At 36.1% G+C, this 22903-nt stretch overlaps 1 protein-coding gene across 1 annotated transcript; it reads right to left on the bottom strand.

The window, feature by feature from the left end:
• Positions 1-1301: 1301 nt before the first annotated feature.
• Chmp2b (charged multivesicular body protein 2B) lies at positions 1302-22269 on the bottom strand. Its single transcript, XM_070030445.1, has 6 exons — positions 22005-22269; positions 10164-10255; positions 8259-8453; positions 6540-6642; positions 2581-2687; positions 1302-2388 (listed from the first exon to the last, which is right to left on the bottom strand). Exons 1-6 carry the CDS (start codon positions 22036-22038, stop codon positions 2278-2280), a joined length of 642 nt encoding a protein of 213 aa, XP_069886546.1. The 5' UTR covers positions 22039-22269; the 3' UTR covers positions 1302-2277.
• Between the last annotated feature and the right edge of the window lie 634 nt (positions 22270-22903).

Below are 22903 nucleotides of genomic sequence, written 5' to 3' on the forward strand. Positions count from 1 at the left end.
TTTTAGTGATGGACCGAGTAGCATTATAAACTTACAATGATCATAAATCTGCCAGACAAAGCATTTTTTGAATATAGCCAAATCAAAGGACTCTACTCTCTTTGGGATCCAAAAGTATCCACACATAACTGAAATAACCATTAAAACTAAAACCTGAAAATGTTCAGTCTTTGGAAACTCAGGAAAGGAATTATCAGATCAATTCAATGTGATTAGATTAGTCACAATTCAATGTGACTAGTTACTAGACTAAATCAATTCACAATCATCGCTCCTCTATTGATTTTTAACTCACAACAATACTTTTTCTTGTTAAAATAAAAGCAGTTCTCTATTTTCTCCTCTAGAATAATAACAAAAGAATTCTTTAAAAAATTACCAAATAAAATGAGGTATGGTTAGCCACTAGGGAGTCTCATGGCTATAGGTCACCATAGTGAAAGCATGGCGACTCATACCTGTCATTCCAGCTACAGAGGTGTAAGAGAACCATGGTTTAGACTGGCCTGGGAATAAATGTTATTTAGTTATCCCAAAAATAACTAAAAGTAGAAAGGGCTAATGTGGTACACTGCCTGCCTAGCAAAGTACCAGGCTCTGAATTCAAAGCCCTTACCAAAAAACGAAGTAAAAAGTCAGGTATAAATCTTGCAATTTTTAGAAGGCAAAATCAGAATAAAAGAGATTAAAAAAAAAAAAGAAAGGGGACAGCCATAATAAAATTTTATTGAATTTTTTAACAAAATATTTCTTTGGAAGTATTTGTTTTTTAACAAAGCCCCTTTATGTATAAAGAAAGGTAAGACTGTAAGAATGTAAGAAATGTAAATAAATAAGGTAAGATGGCATTTTTTCTAGGCATCCAAGATAAAACCATGTCCTGGAACAACATCCTGTATTAAAGTGTTTTCACTTATCCCTGTAGAGGGAATGTATACTTAAGACTATCAATAACGGTAACTAGTTTTTGAACACAAATTCTAAACTAGATGCCTTGGCTCACTCCAACCTTCCGTGTCACACATATTTCAGTCCTAAAATGTATGATTTTTCCAACGTAAGTACAAAAATGTTCAAATTAACCACAACACTTGTGATCCTCCAGAATTCTCTTGGTGAGATGAGTCAGGATTTATATGTTGCAACATAGTTTTCAAAACTAACATAATTCTGAAGTTTATTTCTAACTTTTCTGGTATCTTTTATTTTATTCTCCCTATTCATAACATACCATAGCAACTTCACCTTCAAAAATGTTGCTAATACAGTAATATACATTTAAGCAGTAATTTCTGACAAAGTTGTAGTTTATTTAGCAAAAAAAAGGTGTTTATTTAAAAATTTCCATCAAGTATTGTCATAGTAGTAGTAATTAAGAATAATGGTGCAATTTAAAGAGAATAAGATGTACATTAATACAACTCAAAATTACACAGATATTGTTATTATCTCTCATATGGAAAAAAAATCTCAGTTCTTGGAAGAAAGACCAAAAATACAGTTTCATTTCAGTAAATTATTACCAATGCAGGGATTTTGTCTTTGTTTTTTTGGTTTGTTTTTACTAATCGTGTTCAACACATTTTATAAGCTTTACAAGAAAGCCTAGATAATTTAAGAAGCTTCAATTTTAGCTTATAAGGTATTTCTTTTCTGCCCGTTAAAATAATTTAAAGATGTGCACAATATGTTTGTATTATTTAAGGCAGGTGCCAAGCACATTTTGAAAGGTAATAAACTTACCAACTAGAATGTTCTCCCAAAGGAAAAAGAAACAAAAGAAAAGAAAATCTCTGACAGTTTTTAAGACAGATGTTTATATAGCACTCTTCTTTTAGATCATTTAAAAATAATTTGGCAGCTGAACCGCCTATTGTCATAACACATAATCATTTACAAAGGACAAGCAACAGATACAGAATTAATGATATACTTCGAATATTTTTACGAGTCTCTTTAAATTGGCGCCTATGAATTTTGTATTCAATGTAAAAAAAGATTTAGAACATAAACTGACACTAAGTAATGAATATGATTACTCTATGCCATGCAGGGAAGAGTCAACTTTTTACACATCATCACTCCTAAATAGTTCTAATTAAATCCAAACTGTTCCCATTTTTGCATCATTGTCATTCTTTGGCAAAAGACTCAAAATAGCCATGGGTGAGGAACCAACTGTTCACTCCTGGTCTCCATTTTTACAAAATAATGCGAATCAACACTCTGTTTTTCCTTTACACTAAATAAGTAAGTGAAAATATTATGGCTTTTTGACTAATCTACACCTAAAGCTTTAAGTTGCCTTTCGATTTCTTCATCAGAGATTGTAGATTTTGAAGTGGAGGCAGATGGTAAGCTTCGGGCAGCTGATGGAGCTTTGGCCATCTATTGTGAAGCAAAAAGTGAGAGAATGTGCATTAGCAACCAGTTAGACTAGGATACAAAGAGTGGACTATAAAGTAATTTACTTGTGAAACAAGGATAAAGCCATGAAAAGAACATGAAAGGACAAATTAAAAGCAATTGTGACAAAAATGGTACAAACTATTTTCATCTAAGCAAAGTGGTTACTCATACCTTTCCAGAAATTTCAATTCCAATTTCATCAAGAACTTGATTCACAATATCCTGGCTTTCTTCTTCATCATCAGAGCCATCAAAAATATCATCAAGCGTGTCATTTACTTGGAGGAAAGAAAGAAATAAAGCAATGCGTTACTTTTAAATAGATTTCAGGTTAGACTTACAGTTCAAAAGGCAGTCAAATTATGCACATATTTTAACCATTATAGAAGACAAATTTACATGAGTGAATAAACTATAAAAGTAACTTCCTACATCAGTGAAGCATACTGGAAAATATATTTCTTAGTCACTAAATTTGGAATGATTTCATCACAACACGAGCTATAACACAACAGAATAAATCTACTCTGATTTCCTTTTAAAAAATGCTACTTGTAATGCTGAAGGGAAAGAACGGTAAGTGAAAAGTCAGAATTTCATCTCAGAACCAAAATAAAATAAAATAATTTTTAAAAATCACATCACATAACACGTATGTGCTATTCAAGACTATAGGCTTCAAGTTTTAAAATATCAGTTCTATAACTATCCATTCAGCTAGTAGTTAAGAAAACTAATAGGAAAAAATATGCAAAAATCAAATATTCCTTTAATATTTGGGAGAAAATTTATACTTTGTATGTCCACAATCCTATCTTCTTGCTTCTTAAATTTATACTCAACAGATAGGAAGCATAATGCTTGTTCAATATCCTATTAAATATTTTTTTAAAAATTGTCCCCCAAATGAAAGAATAGCTGGAGAAAAATGAAGTCATTGGGTGGTTTATTCTTGAGAAGAAAATGGGAAAATAACACATTTTGGGAAGTAAGAAAATAAATTTGTTTGCAGGCCAGGTGCTGGTGGCTCATGCCTATAATCCTAGCTTCTCAGGAGGCTGAGATCTGAGGATCATGGTTCAAAGACAGCCTGGGCAGGAAAGTCCATGAGACTCTTATCTCCAATTAACCACCAGAAAACCAGAAGTGGTGCTGTGGCTCAAGTGGTAGAGCACATGCCTTGAGCTGAAGAGCACAGGGACAGCGCCCAAGCCCAGAGTTCAAGCCCCACAACTGACAAAAAATTAAAAATTAAAAAATATATATATGTTTGCAGTGTTTCAGAGGTAAGCTGTTTTATCCAGCTGGAAGGACCACATGAGAGTACTACAAGATCTAACTTCATCAGGTATATATAGGGAGAGAGACTGGCAAGGCAAAAAGGACACACACAGGAAGAGTATGTCATTCCACTTGGTTTTTATACAAGGTGTGTCAATGGGAAATAGCTAGAAAGGAAAAAAAAAAAGGAAAAGAAAAGCAGATGGCTTACAATAGTAGTTCCTCTGAATGAATTTCATAGAAAATGATAGAAGATGCAGGGCATGTAGCCAGTCTGATCTCGTGTCCATGATGGTATTTGGGCTCCTAGTAAAAGGCCAAAACATTCTCTTTCTATGGGATGTTCCTGGTTTGGTACTGCAATAGTTAACTAACAATCTGTGGGCTTATGAGCCATGACTCTCTGGAAAATGCACATAAGGTAGGTGACCATCTGGGGAATGAATGCTCTGCAAACAGTTCATAATCCAATTCATGTTCCAGTCATCTCTCTGCTTTGTCTATGCACCTTTGACATTAGTTACAAAGTTTGATATTGGTTATAGTATCTGGTTTGTATGAGCATGATTTAAAAATTGATTTTGTTACTTTAGTAGAATAAACTAGGTACGAAAATGGCTAAAAAGCTTTTGGATAAGAAATAGGGCAAATAATTACTTCATTTAGTGTCTATGCAACTTTGGAGGAAAAAGACATTTGTCATTTTACCACTCTGGTATTTGTATTGTCAATGGTAAAATAAAAAGGCTTGACCAAAAAACTTTTTGATGTATGGTTATGGTATGTGACTCTATGATCAGCAGGAAATCACTGAGGGCATCTGATGAGCATACTCCAGAGGTAAGCATTAGAAAGTGAATTCAAGAGTATGTGATCTAGATGCAATAAAGTCATGAGAGAGGTCAGAGCTTGTAAAGATGAATGAAGATGAAAGATGGAGACAGATGAGGACAACCACACAGATGCAATCAGGAATTAGAAGAGGAGAATGCTTTCAGGACAAGTTTAACCGATCTAACCAAAGACATAATAAACATTTTCCAAAGATCCTGTTTCCAAAACATGAATGTGAGCCATTTTTTGAACAGTATTGCTAGAAAAAATATAGTCATTTAAGTTTAAAATTTATCTTTAGGTGCAAGTTTTGAAAAAGTAAATAAAAATAATTATTCTTTCAGAATGGGTTACAAATTGCTAAAATGCAAATTGGAACAACTGTGAAAAATATGAAAGCCATATGATTAAGGGCTGACGGATACTTTTCATTACAGCTTAATGGAAAATCAATTCTGTCAATATGTGTTCACATTTGTGCCATTCAGTGGAAACCACATGAACATGGTAGATACTCTAATCATTATATAAACAACAAAACAAATCTCTCAATCATTAAAATTTTTCAGAGTTTCAAGAGTCTTGAAAAAAACATATTTTTTCAAAATAAAGACATATAGAAACTATACAGATTCTGGAATTCCCAAAGATAGTGTATATATTATCACTACATTTTTAGAAGAAAAAAAGATACTCTGAAATAAAATGCTAGAAATTATTCTAGTCTTTTCATTAGTCACAATAACGACTATGGCAACCCTAACATTTTAAATATTTATTATTCTTATACCCCAAATGCTAGAAATGATAGCTGATAAGCAGAAGTAAACTGGCATATTCCTACATTTTTACAAAGCAATGAGAGAGATACCTTTTCAAAACAATAATATAATGATATTAATTAGGATCCTATGAAGGGTTCATTCATTCATTATTTACAAAGTATGTATTCGTGTGATCTTTATGGGGAGAGTTTGGTAGTAATAAGCCAAAAGTCTTATAAAGCTGTTAATATTCTAAGGAGATTTATGAAGCCAGACAATGTAATAAATAAATAAATATATTTTTAAATCATTATAGAATAAGGGCAGGTGTGGCCACACATGCTGCAATTCCATCTATGTGAGAGATGGAGGTAGGAGGATAATGGGTCTGAAGTGCACTCTAGAAAAAAAAGGACAGAAGAGCTTAACTGAAAAACAACTAATGCAAAAAGTGCTAGGGACATGACTCAAGTGGTACTGTCTATCTAGTAAGTTCAAGGGCCTGAGTTCAAACACAGTATTGCAAAAACTTTTTTTTTTCTTTCTAGGTAATATATGTAGTAATATATGTGCCTTCATAGTGTTTAGTTTGATAGTTCATTCCTTGAGTTTTGAAAATATGTTTTTCCCTTACGGCTCTTTATAATGACTAAAAAAGTTATCATTTACATAATGTTGAAATAAGAATGGCTCAGAACATTTATTGTTAATATGCAATGTCATGAGCTTATGCTGTATGTTTTTGAAAAGTTAACATAAGATTATGATTGTACATGTAACATGGAGTCACTTTTATAAATAAGAAAAAATGTAGTAAATGTAGTAAAGAAATATATAACATTAAGAGTTGCAAGATCTAGGTGGTGTACAGATAAATTCTAGGTGCTATTTCATTTTATTCACTATTTTTCAACCACAACATGTAGGTAGTATAAATGCAGAAAGAAGAAAACTAACTATAAATGTTATTCTGAGAGAAAAAAGCAAAAGAAAGAGCTCTATTCACCCTACTTCCAATACCAATAAATTTTCTATAGTTTGTAAGAGTCAACAAGACTCTGAAACTGCTTACAATTATACAAGCAAGAGCTATTTTATGCACAAGTTATTTTGCATGTATAATCAATAACTGTTCCATTATTTCTCATTTCATCTCTGCCTTCAGGATAAGAATAAAAAAATCACTAGTAAATGAAGTTGGTTAATTCAAAGATGAGTAAACTACATTTTATTACAACTTCTTAAACTTACTCATTTCTTCAGTCATTTCCATTTTCATGTTTTCCTTCTGGAAATTCTGCATTGTCTGCAGTGTCTTCTGTGGATCCATCTTCTTGTTCACTGCCTGCATTGTCTTTAAATATATGAAAAAATATTCAGGTAGTTACATAATTATGAAAATTTTGCTATGAAATAAGTCTAGAGGGAATACATCAAATACAGATAGGCTTTAAAAAGATATGCATCTTGTCATAAGAAAACACAGAGTGTTAAATACTCTAGAAAAACATGAAATATTCATTTAAAAACCATCGGCTCAACATCTACAAAATCAAGTCCAGTGTGGGAAAACGCTTCAGAACAGTAGACAAAAAACCTGTGCAGTAAACACCATTTATGAACATAAAACTCATTGCTATTCAAATGGGAAAAATAAATTTACTTATTAATATTGCAAGTAGATAATGTCTAAGCTAAGAAGAATTTTAAATTTAACTATTGTCATCTAATGTTTAGATGAAAACGGATTACAGGACATACCAACACACATATATAGGACTATTAGTATACTTAAAACTATAGTGAATAGCAATAAAAATTGTTTTGCAGAAATATATGTAGAGTCTTTAAATGTTTACACTACTTTTGTCTACTATGGCCAGTGTGAGATATTACACACACATACACACATAGGTATTATGTAGATAATTTGGTATATAAAAAGCATAATGATTTCAAATAAACTCCCCAGTGTCTCTCTAGAGTTAATAGCCAAATTCTATAATTTGCCTGACAGCCACTGGAACCTTCCAAATTAGACAATCTAATTTGTTACCACTGCCCTTTAGGCTCACTGATCTTTTTCTTTTTTAATTTTGTTAAATGTGTTGTTCTAGTTCCTGCTTCAGGGCCTTTACATAAACTAGTCCCTAATCTAGAGTGCTCCTTATCACCAGCTTTCACTAGTAACACTTCAGCTTTCAGTTTATATACCAGTTTCTTAAGGGAGTAGTCCCTAGCACATCTGATTAGAACAAATTAGAACATATAGCTTGTAAATTTAGTTATTGATTTAAATTTGATTACTTAAATTGCAACTTATTTTATTGTTGTAAATAATACCAGTAACAATATTGATGAGGGTAACAGAATAGCTATGGCTATACATTTATATTATAAGCAAGGCCTTGCTCTAAGCCTTTTACATATGGAAAATGAAGGCAGAGAAAAGCTCAATACTTGGTTCAAGGTCCTACAGATGCTGAGTGAAATAAGATCTGAACCAAAGCCAAGTTCCTAATGTAACACCACACACTGCTTCTTACATGGGCTTCCCATAAATGGACGGTAAGCTACAGGAAGGCTGAAACCTAGTCTAGTCTTCCTCTTTATTGTATTACTGTTAGTCATTATAGTTTCTCTAAGAGGATCTAAAGAAATATTTAGGCCGATTTACCACATTTATAACAATTTAACTAGGAATTCCAATTCAGATACTATATCCTCTAAATAGCAGGAGTGTATCAGATATCTTTGCTTAACCTATTAGTAAATATATGAGTAATCTCTCCTTCAAGTCTAGTTACCCAACCATCAGAAGGTGTTTTAATACCAGATTTAACTATCAGTACTAATTTCTCTTCATATAAATCATATAAATTCACCTAAATCTTTTGCCTTTTTAAAATACTAATACTTAAATCACTTTAATAAACTAAAAAATGTGTGAATATACAGGATTCAATGTACCTTTGCTGTGGTAGACATTGCTCCAGCCATCTTCATCTGGGAGTTCATTACTTTTGTTTGTGTGGACATAGAAGTCACTTTGGAACTTACAGCAAAAGTTCTAGTTTTCTGTTTCCGTAGATGTACAAGCTGCTTGGCTAGAACCCTGCAAGCTTCTTTATTACCAATCTTGGCCATCTTCTTAATTTCTAATTCCTAAAAGGGGAAACAAAACAAGTGAGTAACATGAAGAGGAAGTCCTCATAGACTGGAGGCATGCTGCCAGTGGTAGAGTTGGCATTCCATAAGGAAGAAAGTCAAGTATGAGCACAAGGCCCTGAGTTCAAGGCTCAAAACTAGCATGCTCACATATGCATGCATACATGCGTGCACACACACACACATACACACACACATACACACACACAAACAAAACTGAGGTAGTCTTCAATGATCATTTCAGGAGAACAGATCCAACAGGCACAAAATTCCCTGTTTCTTTAAGAGGAAAGATGCTTTCATAAAGCCACAGAGGGAATGAATAACTGAAGGTGATGATTAACACATTTTTGGAAGGACAAGAACTGGTACACTCACCCATGAATACAAAGCAAGTCTACAAAGGAGTATACACACAGAACCCAGAAGAAAATACTAAAAGGAAAATCCAGACATAAACAGGGAAAACAAAGAAAATAGAGAGGTAGCATATTTAAAGCTAATAATACAGGTAATTACATTAATCTAAATGGTGTATGACAGACCTCAATTAACAAAACAAAGTGCTTGTGTAGACAAAATGGCAAACTCAATTAGACATTATTTCAAAAAACCAATTTTCAAAGAAAGATATTCTTAGGAGAGGATCACAATGGCTCAATAGCTGTGTGCATATGATCATATAAAATAATGTTTATTGAAATGAACTCCAAGAAATGGAAAGAGGTTTTTTTGCTATTGTTTTTTTCCTTTGTCAATGGTTTTGTTTTCTATACCTTTCGTTTTCTATGTAAGTTTATCTGTTTGGAGGAGTGTAAGGGAAGAGGATAGAAACAATGGGGCAAAGGGTGAACAAATATAGCAGTGATATTCACTAGACATTATGTTGAAAGTCAACTATACAACTTGACGGGGGAAGGTCAGGAGGGAAAATCTGGGAGAAAGTGAGGAAAAGGCTGACACTGTTCAAAAAGAAATGGATGTAACTGCAACCCTTCTGTACATCACCTTTGCAATAACAATAACAAAAAATACTAAGATAACAAAAAGATAACAATGTCTGTTCATACTATTTCTAGCCAATATTGTATGGTTCTAGCTTGTATTAGAAAAAAGAAGATAAAAATTGGTTTAAAAATTGAAAAAAAATTCATAAAGCTTTATTCATTCACAATACAGATTATCTATGTAGAAACTAAGAGTCTGAAGCAAAGTAAATACACAGCAAATTTGCTATGTGTTGTATGACCAATTTAAATTCATTGCATAAAGAATATATAAAGATGAATTAAGTCAGCCTATTAAAGTAATATTGTCATAGTCACTATCTTTAAAATATAAAAAAGTCACCTAGGAGTTAATGTAAATTTTTTATAACCCTCTCTTGCTTTCCATAAGAATTTTATTTTTGTGGCCATCCAAAAAGAAAATAGTTCTGTTTTGAAAATTATTTCTTCCTAGAAAGTCATAGCTTTGTGAATTTCAGGAATAACTTGGTTCTACATCAACAGAATATTCAGAATTCTTGGAAAAGGAAGCAGGATAACACAACAAGGTAAAAAAAAAAAAAGGCAGGAAAGAATTAAATGCCATTTCTAGTCAAGTAAGTCACTTACCACCTGCCATGTGCCTTTTTCCTAGTTAGCTAATTATTCCAACACTCAAATTTATTTGAAAAGTTAAAATGAAATTTAATGTTCTACTTACCAGCTGTTTTTCTTGTTTCTCTAAAGCTGCTCGATCTCTGACTATAGCCCTCTGTGTACCTCGTAACTCTCGATTTTGTTCCTTTATTACATCTAAGAGAACAAAAGAAATGTAAATTTATGGCTGAAAAATTTTCTTCAATACCATATAATATACTAGATTATGAAACTACAACAAAAATGAAACATTGATTTATATTCTAATAGTCTAATTTATATTCTAATAGTCAAATACTAAAACATGGATTATAAGTGCAAATATTATAGTTAAATCTTAACTACCAGTTTATGTTGTATCACAATAAAATATTCTCTTAGAGAATTATTATACAGTTTATATATATTTTATATATAGTATGTATAACACACATATACATAGAAATGCTTCTTACTCCAGTAGCATATGAATTTCAGAAGCACATGTCTATTTGAAAAAAATCTTTTTTTTTTTTGCCTGCTGTAGTAAGTCATAGCAGAGTAAAACAACAGATCTTCCAAATGAAGCAGATGTGGATTTTATTACACTCTGCCACTTGATTACTATATAATTTTATCTTCGAAAAGTTAGGTAATACTCTAAGCCTAATGTTTCCTATTCAGAAAATAGTTTGTTTTAAGGAGTAATAACATTCAAAATGCTTTGATATATTCTAATTGTCAACTCATTCTTAACGTGTCTTGATTTTGTGTAATTCATTTGGAATCTTTATAATCCTTATTGAAAACTTGATTGCTCAAGGCTTGATAGACTATAACAGACATTAGTAATTACTAAATAATGTAGTAATTACTAAGTAAATATGCAAATTTTAACTTTTGTTATTAGTCTCTTATTGGAAAGATTTTAAGTGCTCTACATATAATATACATGTGATACAATGGAATTGAATATTTTTTTATTTTATATATAACAAAATTGAGCATTGGGAAAGTTAACACCAAAGGAAATGAAACCAGTATATCCAAGAGACATCTTACTACCATGTTCAATGTAAGCTGTTCACAACAACCGAGAAATAGAAACCATCTGTATCAATTGATAGGTAAAGAGAATGCAGTTTATATACACAATGGAATGCTCTTCAGCCACATAAAAGAATAAAATCCTGTCATTTATGACCACATGAATGGACCAGAGGTCAACAAGTGAAATAAACCAGACACAGAAAGACAAGTATTCATGATATGACTTGCATATAGAATCTAAAAAAGTTGTTTTCATAACAATTGAAAGTAATATATTTACCAGAGCTGAGGAAATATAGGAGAAAAGTAGAAAGGTCTGATCATATTACTAAATTAGTTAAATAGTAGCAAAAAGTTCAGTATTTCTTTCCCGCAGTAAGATGACTACACATATATTTCAAAAAGTTTTTTTTTAAAAGAGGATTCTGAAAGTCTACACCATGAAGAAATAAAATATATTTGAGAAGTCAGGCAAATTTAAACTCATTTTAACATTACACAATGCATACATATATCAAAATGTGATATAGTACTCTATTATTCCACGTAGTTTTTAATTAAAAGGTTGTACAAAAAGGTTATAGTTCCATCAGATTAAAAATAAAATGCACCTAATCAATGCCACCCTTTCCATAGTTCTCCCCCGTTTTCCCCCTCACATCTGTACCCTTAAATTATGTACTTCAATTATTAATTACATGTAAATTTTATGTTTATGTATCAGTTAAAAATAAATTTATAGCCAGATGCTAGTGGCTTATGCCTATATCCTAATGACTCAGGAGGCTGAAATCTGACAATCAAGGTTCAGATTCTACCTAAAAAGCCTGTCTGTGAGAGATTTTTATCCCTAAATAACTAGCAAAAAGCTAGGAGGCATGCCTCAAGTGTGAATGTGCCACCAGTGAACAGAAAAAGCTAAGAGCCCAAGGCTCTGTGTTCAAGTCCAAGTACCCACAACAAAAAACAAGTAAACATAGAAAATAAAGAAAAAGAATTGTAACATGCACTCTAATATTTCTACTACTCGTGCTTAAGGATGGAGCTGGACAACAAAATGTCCAAATATTTAATCCTCAGCCTACTCCATTCTCAGAAATTAGATGTAGGGGATTCTAGACATTGGGTTAGAAAAGCTCCTCAGGAAAGAAATTCAGAGCTTCCCAACTGGTGACTACATTCATGTGCTGGGAACAGTGTGCACTCACATAGGGCGTGGAAACTGTGTGCCACCTCCTCCACCTAAGTATCTCTTCCATTCACTGTCCTTGTGTGATATACTTCACAATAAACCAGCAATTAAAGGAGGACAGGGGAAGCACTATCCTGAGTTCTGAGAGCTTTCCCAATAAACTGTCTGTAAGGTCTCCTTACCTCGTGGCTAAGTTTCCACCCAGTATCTGTGTTACCAAGGTAATTGGCACACCTGGAAACAATCATCTCCCCCTCCAGCTAGATCACATCCTGGGCCACCTCTGGTAGTGCCTCCCATCTGACCATAGGAGAGTCCAAGGCCCTGAGATCACATCCAGATCCAGTGGGGCCACACCTTTCCCACACTTGACTACACCTCTTCCTGTCCCAGGCCTAGATAAGTCCTGGTAGGAGGGGAGGGGGGATTGTCTCCTTGGCCATACTTCTCCACCATGTATGGTGTGGACAGTTCTGTAAATAAACTTCTTTTCCTGCCTGAATATTGTGTGGTGTCCTCTTCATCGGCTACGTAATGAAACCTACCTATTTAATATATGTTACAGTGCCCACCTTCAAAAATGAGCTTAGGAACACCTGGTTAGAAAGACGCATGTGTGTCAAGCTAGGACATATGACTGGCATCTGAAGTGAGAAAATCCATGAGGCTGAGCGAAATGTCTACTCGAGCGCTGTATAATTAGTTTCATAATTAAGATATATTTTGGGACACCCAGTTGGTATCTAAGAATCAGTCTAGACTAAAAAAACCCATGTTTATTAAAAATATAGATGATAGCCAAATCAAACATAAAATTTAATCAAAAACATTTTTATTTCATTTTCTTAATTGTATGTTATTATGTGTACATTAACTGTCCTGTATAACAAAGGAGGAAAAATAAAGAAAATTAATTACTGCATATTCCACAGCCTCATAGTTGTTAATGGACCTATTAATATTTAAACAGCTCTAAGCTATAAACTCTGAGCATGTAATGTTACATACTAAAACATAATCATAACACTTTAAAACATATTATGGTAAGTAGGAAATGACAGTAAAACAGCTTTTCACATAAACAATAGAAATAGCAATAAAACTCACAAATTACAGTTTAATTTTTCTTAAGCAATCCCTATGATAAACCCACATTTAATTCAAAAAAAAATACACAAAACGATTGAACACTTTCAAGGAAGTTTATTTTCCATTTCATTTACTTTTTAGTAGATCTGTTTTCCTTCTGTTCTAAAGCGAGGAATACATATAATAAAAAATATATGATTGAGCACCAGTAGCTCATACTATAATCCTTGCTACTCAGAAGGCTGAGATCCAGGGGATTTGGATTTGGAATCAGCCAGGAAAGAAAATTCTAGAGACTGCATTTTCAAAATAACTAGTAGAAAGCTATGTTGGAGATGTGTCTGGAGTTAGAGAACATGTGAGATGGCACGCTACTGACAGCATGAAAAGCAGAGCTGTGAGACCCAAAAGGACTGGGAGTCTGGAAGGCTGTGTTTGGAGTAAAGACTCACAGACTGCTGAGAATTTCCTGGAAAGGTAAATCAGTTCTGGCTTCAGGAATTCAGATTTCTAACCTAGGTATGAGTTAATTTGACTTTAAACTTCCTGGGAGCCTGGGGGTAGACTAAGGATGTATGCAAATTGCAATCTGTTTACTGTTTAGCTCTAGTTTCTAAGATGAGGATGTCATCTACCACTTGTATACAAAAATATTCTCACATGTTGATGCTTATACCTTACTCTCTACACATACTGTTCTATATGAAACCAATAAAAAACCCTGGTGAATGGAACCTTGGGATCTAAAGCTGACAAAAGGTCCCCCGGTACCCCAAACCTCAATTCCATGGTCCAGTCTCCATTACTGCCTTGTCCCCATTAGCAGCGAGTTGCAGCACACCATGAAATAAAACAAAACAACAACAACAGAAAGCAACAAGAAAGCTTTCAAAATTGTAAAACTCTCAAATGTGGATGGATGTGACTATTTGGTGAGTTAAAAAAGATGGTCTTTGGCTGGGAAGGTGGCTCAGTGGTAGAGCGCTTGCCTTGCATGCTCGAGGCCCTGGGTTCGCTTCCTCAGCACCACATAAGCAGAAAAACAAAAACAAAAACAAAAAAAGCTGGAAGTGGTGCTGTGGCTCAAGTGGTAGAGCGCTAGCCTTGAGCTGAAGAGCTGAGGGACAGTGCCCAGGCCCAGAGTTCAGGCCCCACGACTGGACCCCCCCCCAAAAAAAAAAGGGTCTGGTGGTCTTGCTAACCCATCACCAACACTTGCAGAAGGCCCCCAGGCCAGCTCACCGTGAGGCATTAAAATGCCTCTTTAAATTGTTCAGGCTCTTTTCATGAATGAAATACAGGCCAGCTTAGGCTTTGGTCCTCAAAAGATATAGCCTTCCTTAACTTATTGGGGGAATGGGGTATGTCAAAACAAACAAACTAAAACAATAACAACTAAACAAAAAAGGTCTCTCAGGTGGTCTAGCCCAGCTCCCTAGACAGCTCTACAGGAATTAGTGGGCCGAGTCCCAAATTGAATTGTGGTTTGCTTCCCTAAATCCTCTAAATTTGCATATAATTTGCAAATTTAAGGATGAAAGTAAAAAGGAATTATCAACTGCAAATATGAATATCTGATGATTTCTGAGGAATACAACTTGAAGCACCTTTTTCCAGGAAGTCGGTGGTCTGCTTAAAATGACAGATCAGGCACACTCAGGAGACACTTCACACCACAGCTTCCTCTCTTCATGTACTGCATTCTGCAACTGGCTATCAGGTCATGAGGGATTTCTTCATCTAACAAAACATCTTTTCTAGTTTTAAGTGCATTTCTGTGGAAAAAATAATTTTATCTATACAATTTCATTGCTCCCAGTTATCGTACTCTATCACATGTAAGCAGAAACAAAATGTTCCTCCACCTTGCAAACTGCAGTAGCTGCTATCAGTAGGAATACTGAATACATTAGCACTGGTATCAGCATTAAACCAACCTTTTTTTTGGGGGGGGGGGGCTTTATTTTTCCTGGTCCTGGGGTTTGAACTCAGGGCCTGGGCACTGTCCCTGAGTCTCTTTTGCTCAAGACTAGTGTTCTACCACTTGGAACACACCACTTCCAGCTCTTTCTGAGTAGTTTATTGGAGTTAAGAGTCTCAGGGACTTTCTTGTTTGGGTTGGCTTCAAACCGCCATTTTCAGATCTCAGCCTCCTGAGTAGGTAGGATTACAGGTATGAGTCAACCACCAGAACCCAGTAACCAACTTTAATTATAACTATGGACAGAAGAAAGCCATGAGAGTTTGACTTCAGCTAATTAGAGATGATGGAACTTACCAAGGGACAATAAAGTAGAAAGCTATCCTGGTTATGTGGGAACCTACCTACTTCTTGGGTAGACTGCAGTTAGAACTGAACAAAAATGCTGTAAACTCATGTTTTAAAACTTAGAGCCTAAGAGACATTAAAGGGTAGTACTGAAAACAAGCAGGCTGTACAAATCTAATTTACTCAAAAAGTGAGTGTAAGAGAGTGAGACAGAATGGAAATTTGGTATATAAACCAATTTATTGGATTGTAGAAATGGAATAAAGAAAACTCAGAGGACAGTATTTAAATAATACTTGGTAAATAAAAAAACAACAAAAACATTTAGGGGAAACTGGACAGTAAAAGATCATGCCAATAGCTTTACACATGGCCAAGGAACTCAAAAACTTATGAAGGAGCTTGGGAGGAGATAAGCTAGGATCGTGAAGGACAATGAACATGATCAATATACATATTATGTCTGTATGAAAATGTTACAACAAAACCTAGTACTTTACTAACGAAAAAAGCAGAAAAACTGAGCTTGAACAAGGGCAGGCCTTACCTATAAAACAGAAATGGGATGTTAAAGAGAAAATGGGAGAGTCAAGACTGTGGTAGCAGAAAAGGAAAAAAAAAAAATTTCCTTCTCTCATAGATCTCAAAAGTTATTTAAGCTCTGAGGAATTCTAATCAATTGGTATTAAAATAGTGTTTTTGGAAGAGCTGAAGAAAGGTTATGAGATGGGAATACGTCACAAATCTTTGGTCTCAGCTAGTGTTGGGTATCATGAGGAGGATGGAGAAATATACAGGAAAGAAACAGTCCCATAGACATCTCTCTTCTAAAAGTATGGAAAATTTTGCCACACACACACACAAAAAAATGCTCTCAGGAGTACACTATGTTCCAGAATCCACATTACATTACTTTTCTTTGGTGTGTCAAGAATGTAGAAGCAAACAGGTATTAAAACAGGAATTTAAAATATTTAGATAATAAGCACTAAAGACACACACAATATTCTGGGGAAGATCTGTATACTATAGATCTGCCTCCAAGAACATGTTCTATTTATTCTGGCAAAAGGAGAAATGTTTGTGAAGAGGATTATTTATATAAATGATACTTTTATTTCCTCTTAACATATCAGAAACATGGCACCACTGATAACATCTTGACCAGAAATGTAATCCAATTTAGTTATACTGCTTAGCACTCTGAATCCTGACAACTAGCATATATAGATATCATCCTAATGAGGCAAAAACCAAAGAAGCCTTCTTTCTTTCCTGTTCAAGGTCCTCAAATTATCTCTAAACTTTTATGAAGGCTCTCAGTGGGTGGCAATCAGTGGAACAGTATAGATTTTAGTAAGTCCTAGATACTGAAAAACAACTATTTTGGGATAGTAAATGCTATTACTTTATGGCTATGGTTTCCAAATTGGTAACTACCAAATTTTCATATGGACTCTGAACTCAATACAGAATGTATAAGTGAGTAGAATTAGCATAAGCCAACTTTCTAATTACTTATGAATTTCCTGTGATTCCAGTTAATGCAAGTTAGAAAGCAGATGCTAAATAACAGCAATACTTAATACAATTTAGTTGGCATCAAATACTTCCTTGAGAAGGAAAAAGTACTATAAAGTTCAGGTTAGCTAGAGGAAGTTAAAAAGAAGTGAATTCTAGTCAGAAGGCATTATAAGCAAATATGTCAGGATGAGAAAAGGTATGACACACAGTATATTGATGAATAGTGGAACATCACTGCAGAACAATAAAATGTCCAGACATAGCTAGACAAAGAGGCAACAATCAAAGGAGAACCATGCACGACAAGAGACTCAATAAAGAGGTTTACATTGAGGAGCAAGCAGTAGAATTAGATTTCATTTCAGATTATACTGACTGCATTATGTCTAGAAGAAGGATTTGCCATTTTGAAGCTACAGGAAAAGAAAAGAAGGCAATAGAGCAGTCAATGTGAAGTAAGATCTGAATTAGAGCAAAGAGTTAAAAGTACATACAGTATCATATGTGACAAATATTTAAGAGACAAAGAAAGGAAGGATTTGGTAATAACTGCCTTAGTAACTAATTGAAGGTAGTGGGGAAGACTCAAGTACCATCAACACTTGAAGAATAAAACACTGAAAAATAAATAATTTTTAAAAAGATAATGCATTTTGTTTTGGATCTCAAATTTGAGATACTGGATATATAGGACATATAACACTACCAAAAATACCAGTAGAGATACAAATCTGACATATATTAGCACTTCAATTATAACTGAAGAAAGAGAGATACTAGATCATTTAGGAAAATAACATAACAGTTAAAACAGTGATATCCCAAGATGAACAACCCCCCCCCAAAAAAACCCCACGAACTTTGTCTATAAAAACAAGAGAAGAAAAAAAAGTTGAAAAGGAGTGGCCAGGAGAGAATTTTTTGTTGTTGTTGTTGTAGGGCTTGAACAGCCTAGGCGCTGTCCCTGAGCTCTTCAGCTCAAGGTGAGTGCTCAACCACTTGAGCCACAGTGCCACTTCTGGTTTTCTGGTGGTTAACTGGAAATAAGAGTTTCATGGATTTTCCTGCACGTACTGGCTTTGAACTGGGATCCTCAGATCTAAGCCTCCTGAATAGCTAGGATGGCACCCTGCTAGAAAGGAGATCTATTTGTAAAAAATTTTTTTTGGCGGGGGGAGTCCGGTCGTGGGGCCTGAACTCTGGGCCTGGGCGCTGTCCCTCAGCTCTTCAGCTCAAGGCTAGTGCTCTACTACTTGAGCCACAGCACCACTTCCAGCCCTTTTTTTTTTTTTTGCTTATGTGGTGCTGAGGAATCGAACCCAGGGCCTCATGCATGCAAGGCAAGCGCTCTACCACTGAGCCACCTTCCCAGCCCCTTTTTTTAATTTTTTTTTTTTTTACCATAAGGATCAAATTCAAAACATCGGCCAGAGAGGCAATCATTAAAAATGGCCATTTGATATGATGATTTAGAATTCAGTTATTATATAACATCTCATCATATGACATGAAAGCAAACTGCTTAAGAATTGGAGGAAAAGGATAACGAGGTAGTAAGAAGGAGAATATATATTTCTAGTTCTTCAAGAGGTTTAGATGAAGATCAGAAAGGAATTAGACCATGGAAAAGACCAGGGTCCAGGAAGGTCAGAAAAATGAGGTAATTTCCACTATGGAAATTAAAGTTCTACTACTAATTCCAAGAGAAACATGTCTAATCTATAGATACAAGTCAAACAATGCATTGAGAGTTTCATGAATTTATAAAGATTATCACACTAAACTGGGTTAGAAAAGAATGATAACACTTAAAAACATGAGGTCCTCGCTCTGCGCCTTGTGATCTTGGGAAACTTGCTTACTACCTTTCCTTCGTTTCCTCATCTCTAAGATGGGGACAATAATACTGCTTAGCTCATAGGCTTATTTGGAAATGATACAGCAGTAAAAATTCTTTGCACAGTACCAGAAGTTTTGTCTTTATTGAGGACACAAATAAAAAAATTATACAGTGTTTGAAGTCTTCACTTTTACCCAGGCATAGGTAACACATCTGCAATCCCAAATGCCTCCAGTAGACATGCTAGGCAGTTCATACCCAACCCCTGAACTTCACTGTTTGAAAGTCTGGATAGCTGCCCATTTATGACAAGTCTTAATGATATGCTGATTTACAGGTTCATAATTAACCTCTATAAATAGGTCACTATTTGCATACCAGGAGAAAAAGAATACTGTAGATAAACAGGATGTACCACACACACACATCAGTAAAAAGAAAAGGGCATACTCAATTTTAATTTCAAATTGCAAAAAATTCTTCTCTTCAATGGCATTGAGATACACCTCTCATTAATTTCTGTAACAAAGTATACAATGAGGAGACTTGAATCATATTTGTGTCTAAAATGAATTAAACATAACTCTGAATAGTAATAAGTACTATAACGTCATCTTTCTTTTTAATTTACATATGTAGTAGTCTTTAGTGATACAGTATATAATTCTTCCAGCCAATCCAGAGACAAAAAGATTCAATTGTTCCCCAGATCCATAAGCAGCTACATGTTTTCTTTATGTATCAGAATTTCATTATTTGTTCCCTTAAAAAAGAAGTCAACACATAGTAAAAGATCTTATGATCAATAATCAATGTGCCCAAAGATAGAAGAGAAACATATAAAACTTCATTAAATTTCATGATATATAGCCTCATTATTGCTAGGAATAGTATTGTCATTTTTTAAAACAAAACAAGAAAAAAACCTTCCTTTTCATAAAACAAAGCATAAAAACTTCAGCAAGGCTCTATTAATATGATGAAAATATAGGTCTACAATTAAGAAATGAGTAAATTATTTGAAGTGACATGGTAATTTAAGGAAACATCAAATATATAGCTTGGTAGTTGTCAAGGAGTATACTGGTCCAATTTACATTCAGAAATTTCACAGTGAATCTTTAATTAGTGGCAAAATCCCTAGCAAAAATCCTTTGGACCTTCTCCTCCCCCCCAAAAAAAAAAAGTCTACTAAAAACATTATGTCTTATTAGGCCTAAACTCACCCTCATTACCCAGCATCATTGCCTATTTTCCTCTCCTCAACACTACAATACAATAGTCACGAGTGCCAAAAGCACCAGGAAGCACAGAACTGAGACACAGGTTTGAAAACAGGTGACAGTTACTAAACAATTAAAATCAGGAATGTTTGGGTTTTACTGTTAAAAGTTAACTTGGAACATCAAACTAAGAGAGATGGAATGGCTTTTCTACTGTATAGTAAAGTCACTAAAACTAATCAAGAAAGATTTTTTTTTTGTGGAAAGACCTTAGAAAATCATTCCTCTGTCTAGAATTTTGTATCCTTTGAAATTTATCTTTTCATCCCTATTATGCCTGTTCCCTAGTTGCTCAATCCCCAGCCACTTTAGATTTTACTTTTTTACATGCCACATACAAGTGAATTTGTTGTTGCTGTACTTGGTTTAAATTTCACTACACAAAACTCGAGCAATAAGTAAATAAATCTTTTCTTCCCTCTGGTGCAATAACTAGAAATCACTATACTGGTACAGAAAGCATTGAAAAAAAACCTGACTAAACATCATTCTCATGATTAACATATATGAAATCCATGTCACATAATCATATCACATATTAAGTAGTTATGCTAAGTATTGTAAATGGTACATCTCATTTAATAAGAAGTCAAAAGAAACTGAAAACAATTTTTTTTCAATTAATGTAAAGAAGCAAAAAATATGCTTTGTTTGTAAGTCAGGGGTAATATAGCACTGTGTGTTGAGATGAAGGACAGAGAGGCTGGTAGATGATGTCTTTGTTATCTTCCCCCAAATAATTTTGCTGGCCTTGGAACAATCCACACAAAGGATGGAAGGAGTTATCCCCAAGTCAGGACTCAGTAGTGTTTGTACCAATCACTGTCTAGCTCTAGTACTCTTTATGCAGCAGGGTTGGACACTTACAAAGAATTGATTCTTTGATTGATCCAGCAACAACCTAGACTCAACATGTAATGTGACAGTTTTTTTTTAAATAATAACTTGAATGAATTTATTACCTGACAGCACTCATGTCTAAATATGTCCATGCACTGCATATGAGTACTTCCAAACTTATACATGCCAGTATATTTACTGTCTCTCTCTCACAAAATGACATTGAGCTCAAAGTCTGAAACAGTGCAAAGGTCTTTAAAATGTAAACCTCCAATGTCACTAGTACATACATCCCTTACATTGCCAAAGACCATCATAAGAAAGAAAATAACCATAACGAAAGCTAACCCTAGGCACATCTTGGGAATTCTTATAATTTCATACTGGAGTCAATCAAGAAACGTGCTTCACAGGTGTACTGATGGAGCGTTTTTAAAGGGACAGGAGCCTATACTCAAGTTCTCGTCCTAAGGTCTCTGGCGATGGCTGGGAGTGGAGCCTCTCTCCACACACGGGAAATCCAGTAAAGCCATTCATCCATCTCCAAGTCTTAAAGACACTCAAGGGCCTCCTCCAGACGCCTCGGATCCCGGTCGTAAAGAGGGGGTGGGGAATGAGGGTGAGGGTAGTGCTGTCAGAGGGGAGCAGCCAGACCTGTGCAGGTGAGGCTGCGGTGGGGCGGGGCGGGGAGGCCGGGGACGCGGAGTGACGCAGCCCGGCGGTCACCTGTGGGGCCTCTCACCCGGCCCCGCCCCGCGCCCCCCCGGGCCGCAGTCAGAACCGCAGCCGGAGCCCCCGGCACACTCCTCGGGGAGGGGGGAAGTCGGCCTGGAACTCACCGTCCACCGTTTTCTTCTTGAAGAGGGACGCCATGGTCAGGGACCGCGCCTGCAGGGCCCGGCTCGGCCCGAGACTGGGACGGGACCGGAGGGAAAGGACAGGCCCGCTGGGAGGCTGGGGCGGGAGGCGCGGACGCGCAGGAGGAAGGGGACGCCGTCGCCGCCGAGCAGGAAACCCACGGAGGGCGCTGATTATCCGCAGCCGCGTCGCCGCCCTCCCCCGAGCTCAGGTGACTGCGAACTAAGACACTTTTTGGAGAAGTCACTTCTGGGCGGCGCCTGCGCAGTGCGGCGCGCGCGCCTGCGCACTGCGCTTCCTGAAGCCACCGGCGCTGCCCTCACGTCAACGGCTGCCCGACCTTCCTATCTCCGGGGAGGGGTCACTGTGGTGGGAGGGAGACCTGGGCTAGACCGCGCCGGGGACGAAGCAGACACCCGGGCTTCTCTGCTTGGGCTGATGCTGACATAGAGGTGGCCTTGCTGAGTGCGAGAGCTTTGTGAGAAGTTAGAAATAGGGCTCCCCAGGGTCTCCGGGAAAAAAGTGTGTGTCCTCCAGGAACCACCTGAGCCCCCTGTCGAGGGGATTGAGGCCGGCTTGCTGGCCGCACTGGTGCCTTCCCACGCCAACACATGCAAGATCGGGGGGTGTCAGAGCTGAGGGGTCGCGCCCTTCACCGCGCGGACGTGTGGCTGGGCCATTTCTCCGCACAGCCTGGAGTGACACCGCTCCCACCCCCCCACGCCGCGCCTCGGGGTCGGGGCTGGGGGTGGGGGGGGGGGGAAATGGGGGTCGGGATCCTGCGGATCTGGGGTCCAGATCTGCTGGCTGAGCACAGCAAAGACAGGAAAGTTTCTCATTGCAGCACATTTTTCTTTAATGATCTTGGCTGGCATCGTGA

This window comes from Dipodomys merriami, unplaced genomic scaffold (assembly GCF_024711535.1).
Source record: "Dipodomys merriami isolate MVZ:Mamm:240054 unplaced genomic scaffold, mDipMer1.0.p SCAF_2, whole genome shotgun sequence".
NCBI classification, from domain to species: Eukaryota; Metazoa; Chordata; class Mammalia; order Rodentia; family Heteromyidae; genus Dipodomys; species Dipodomys merriami.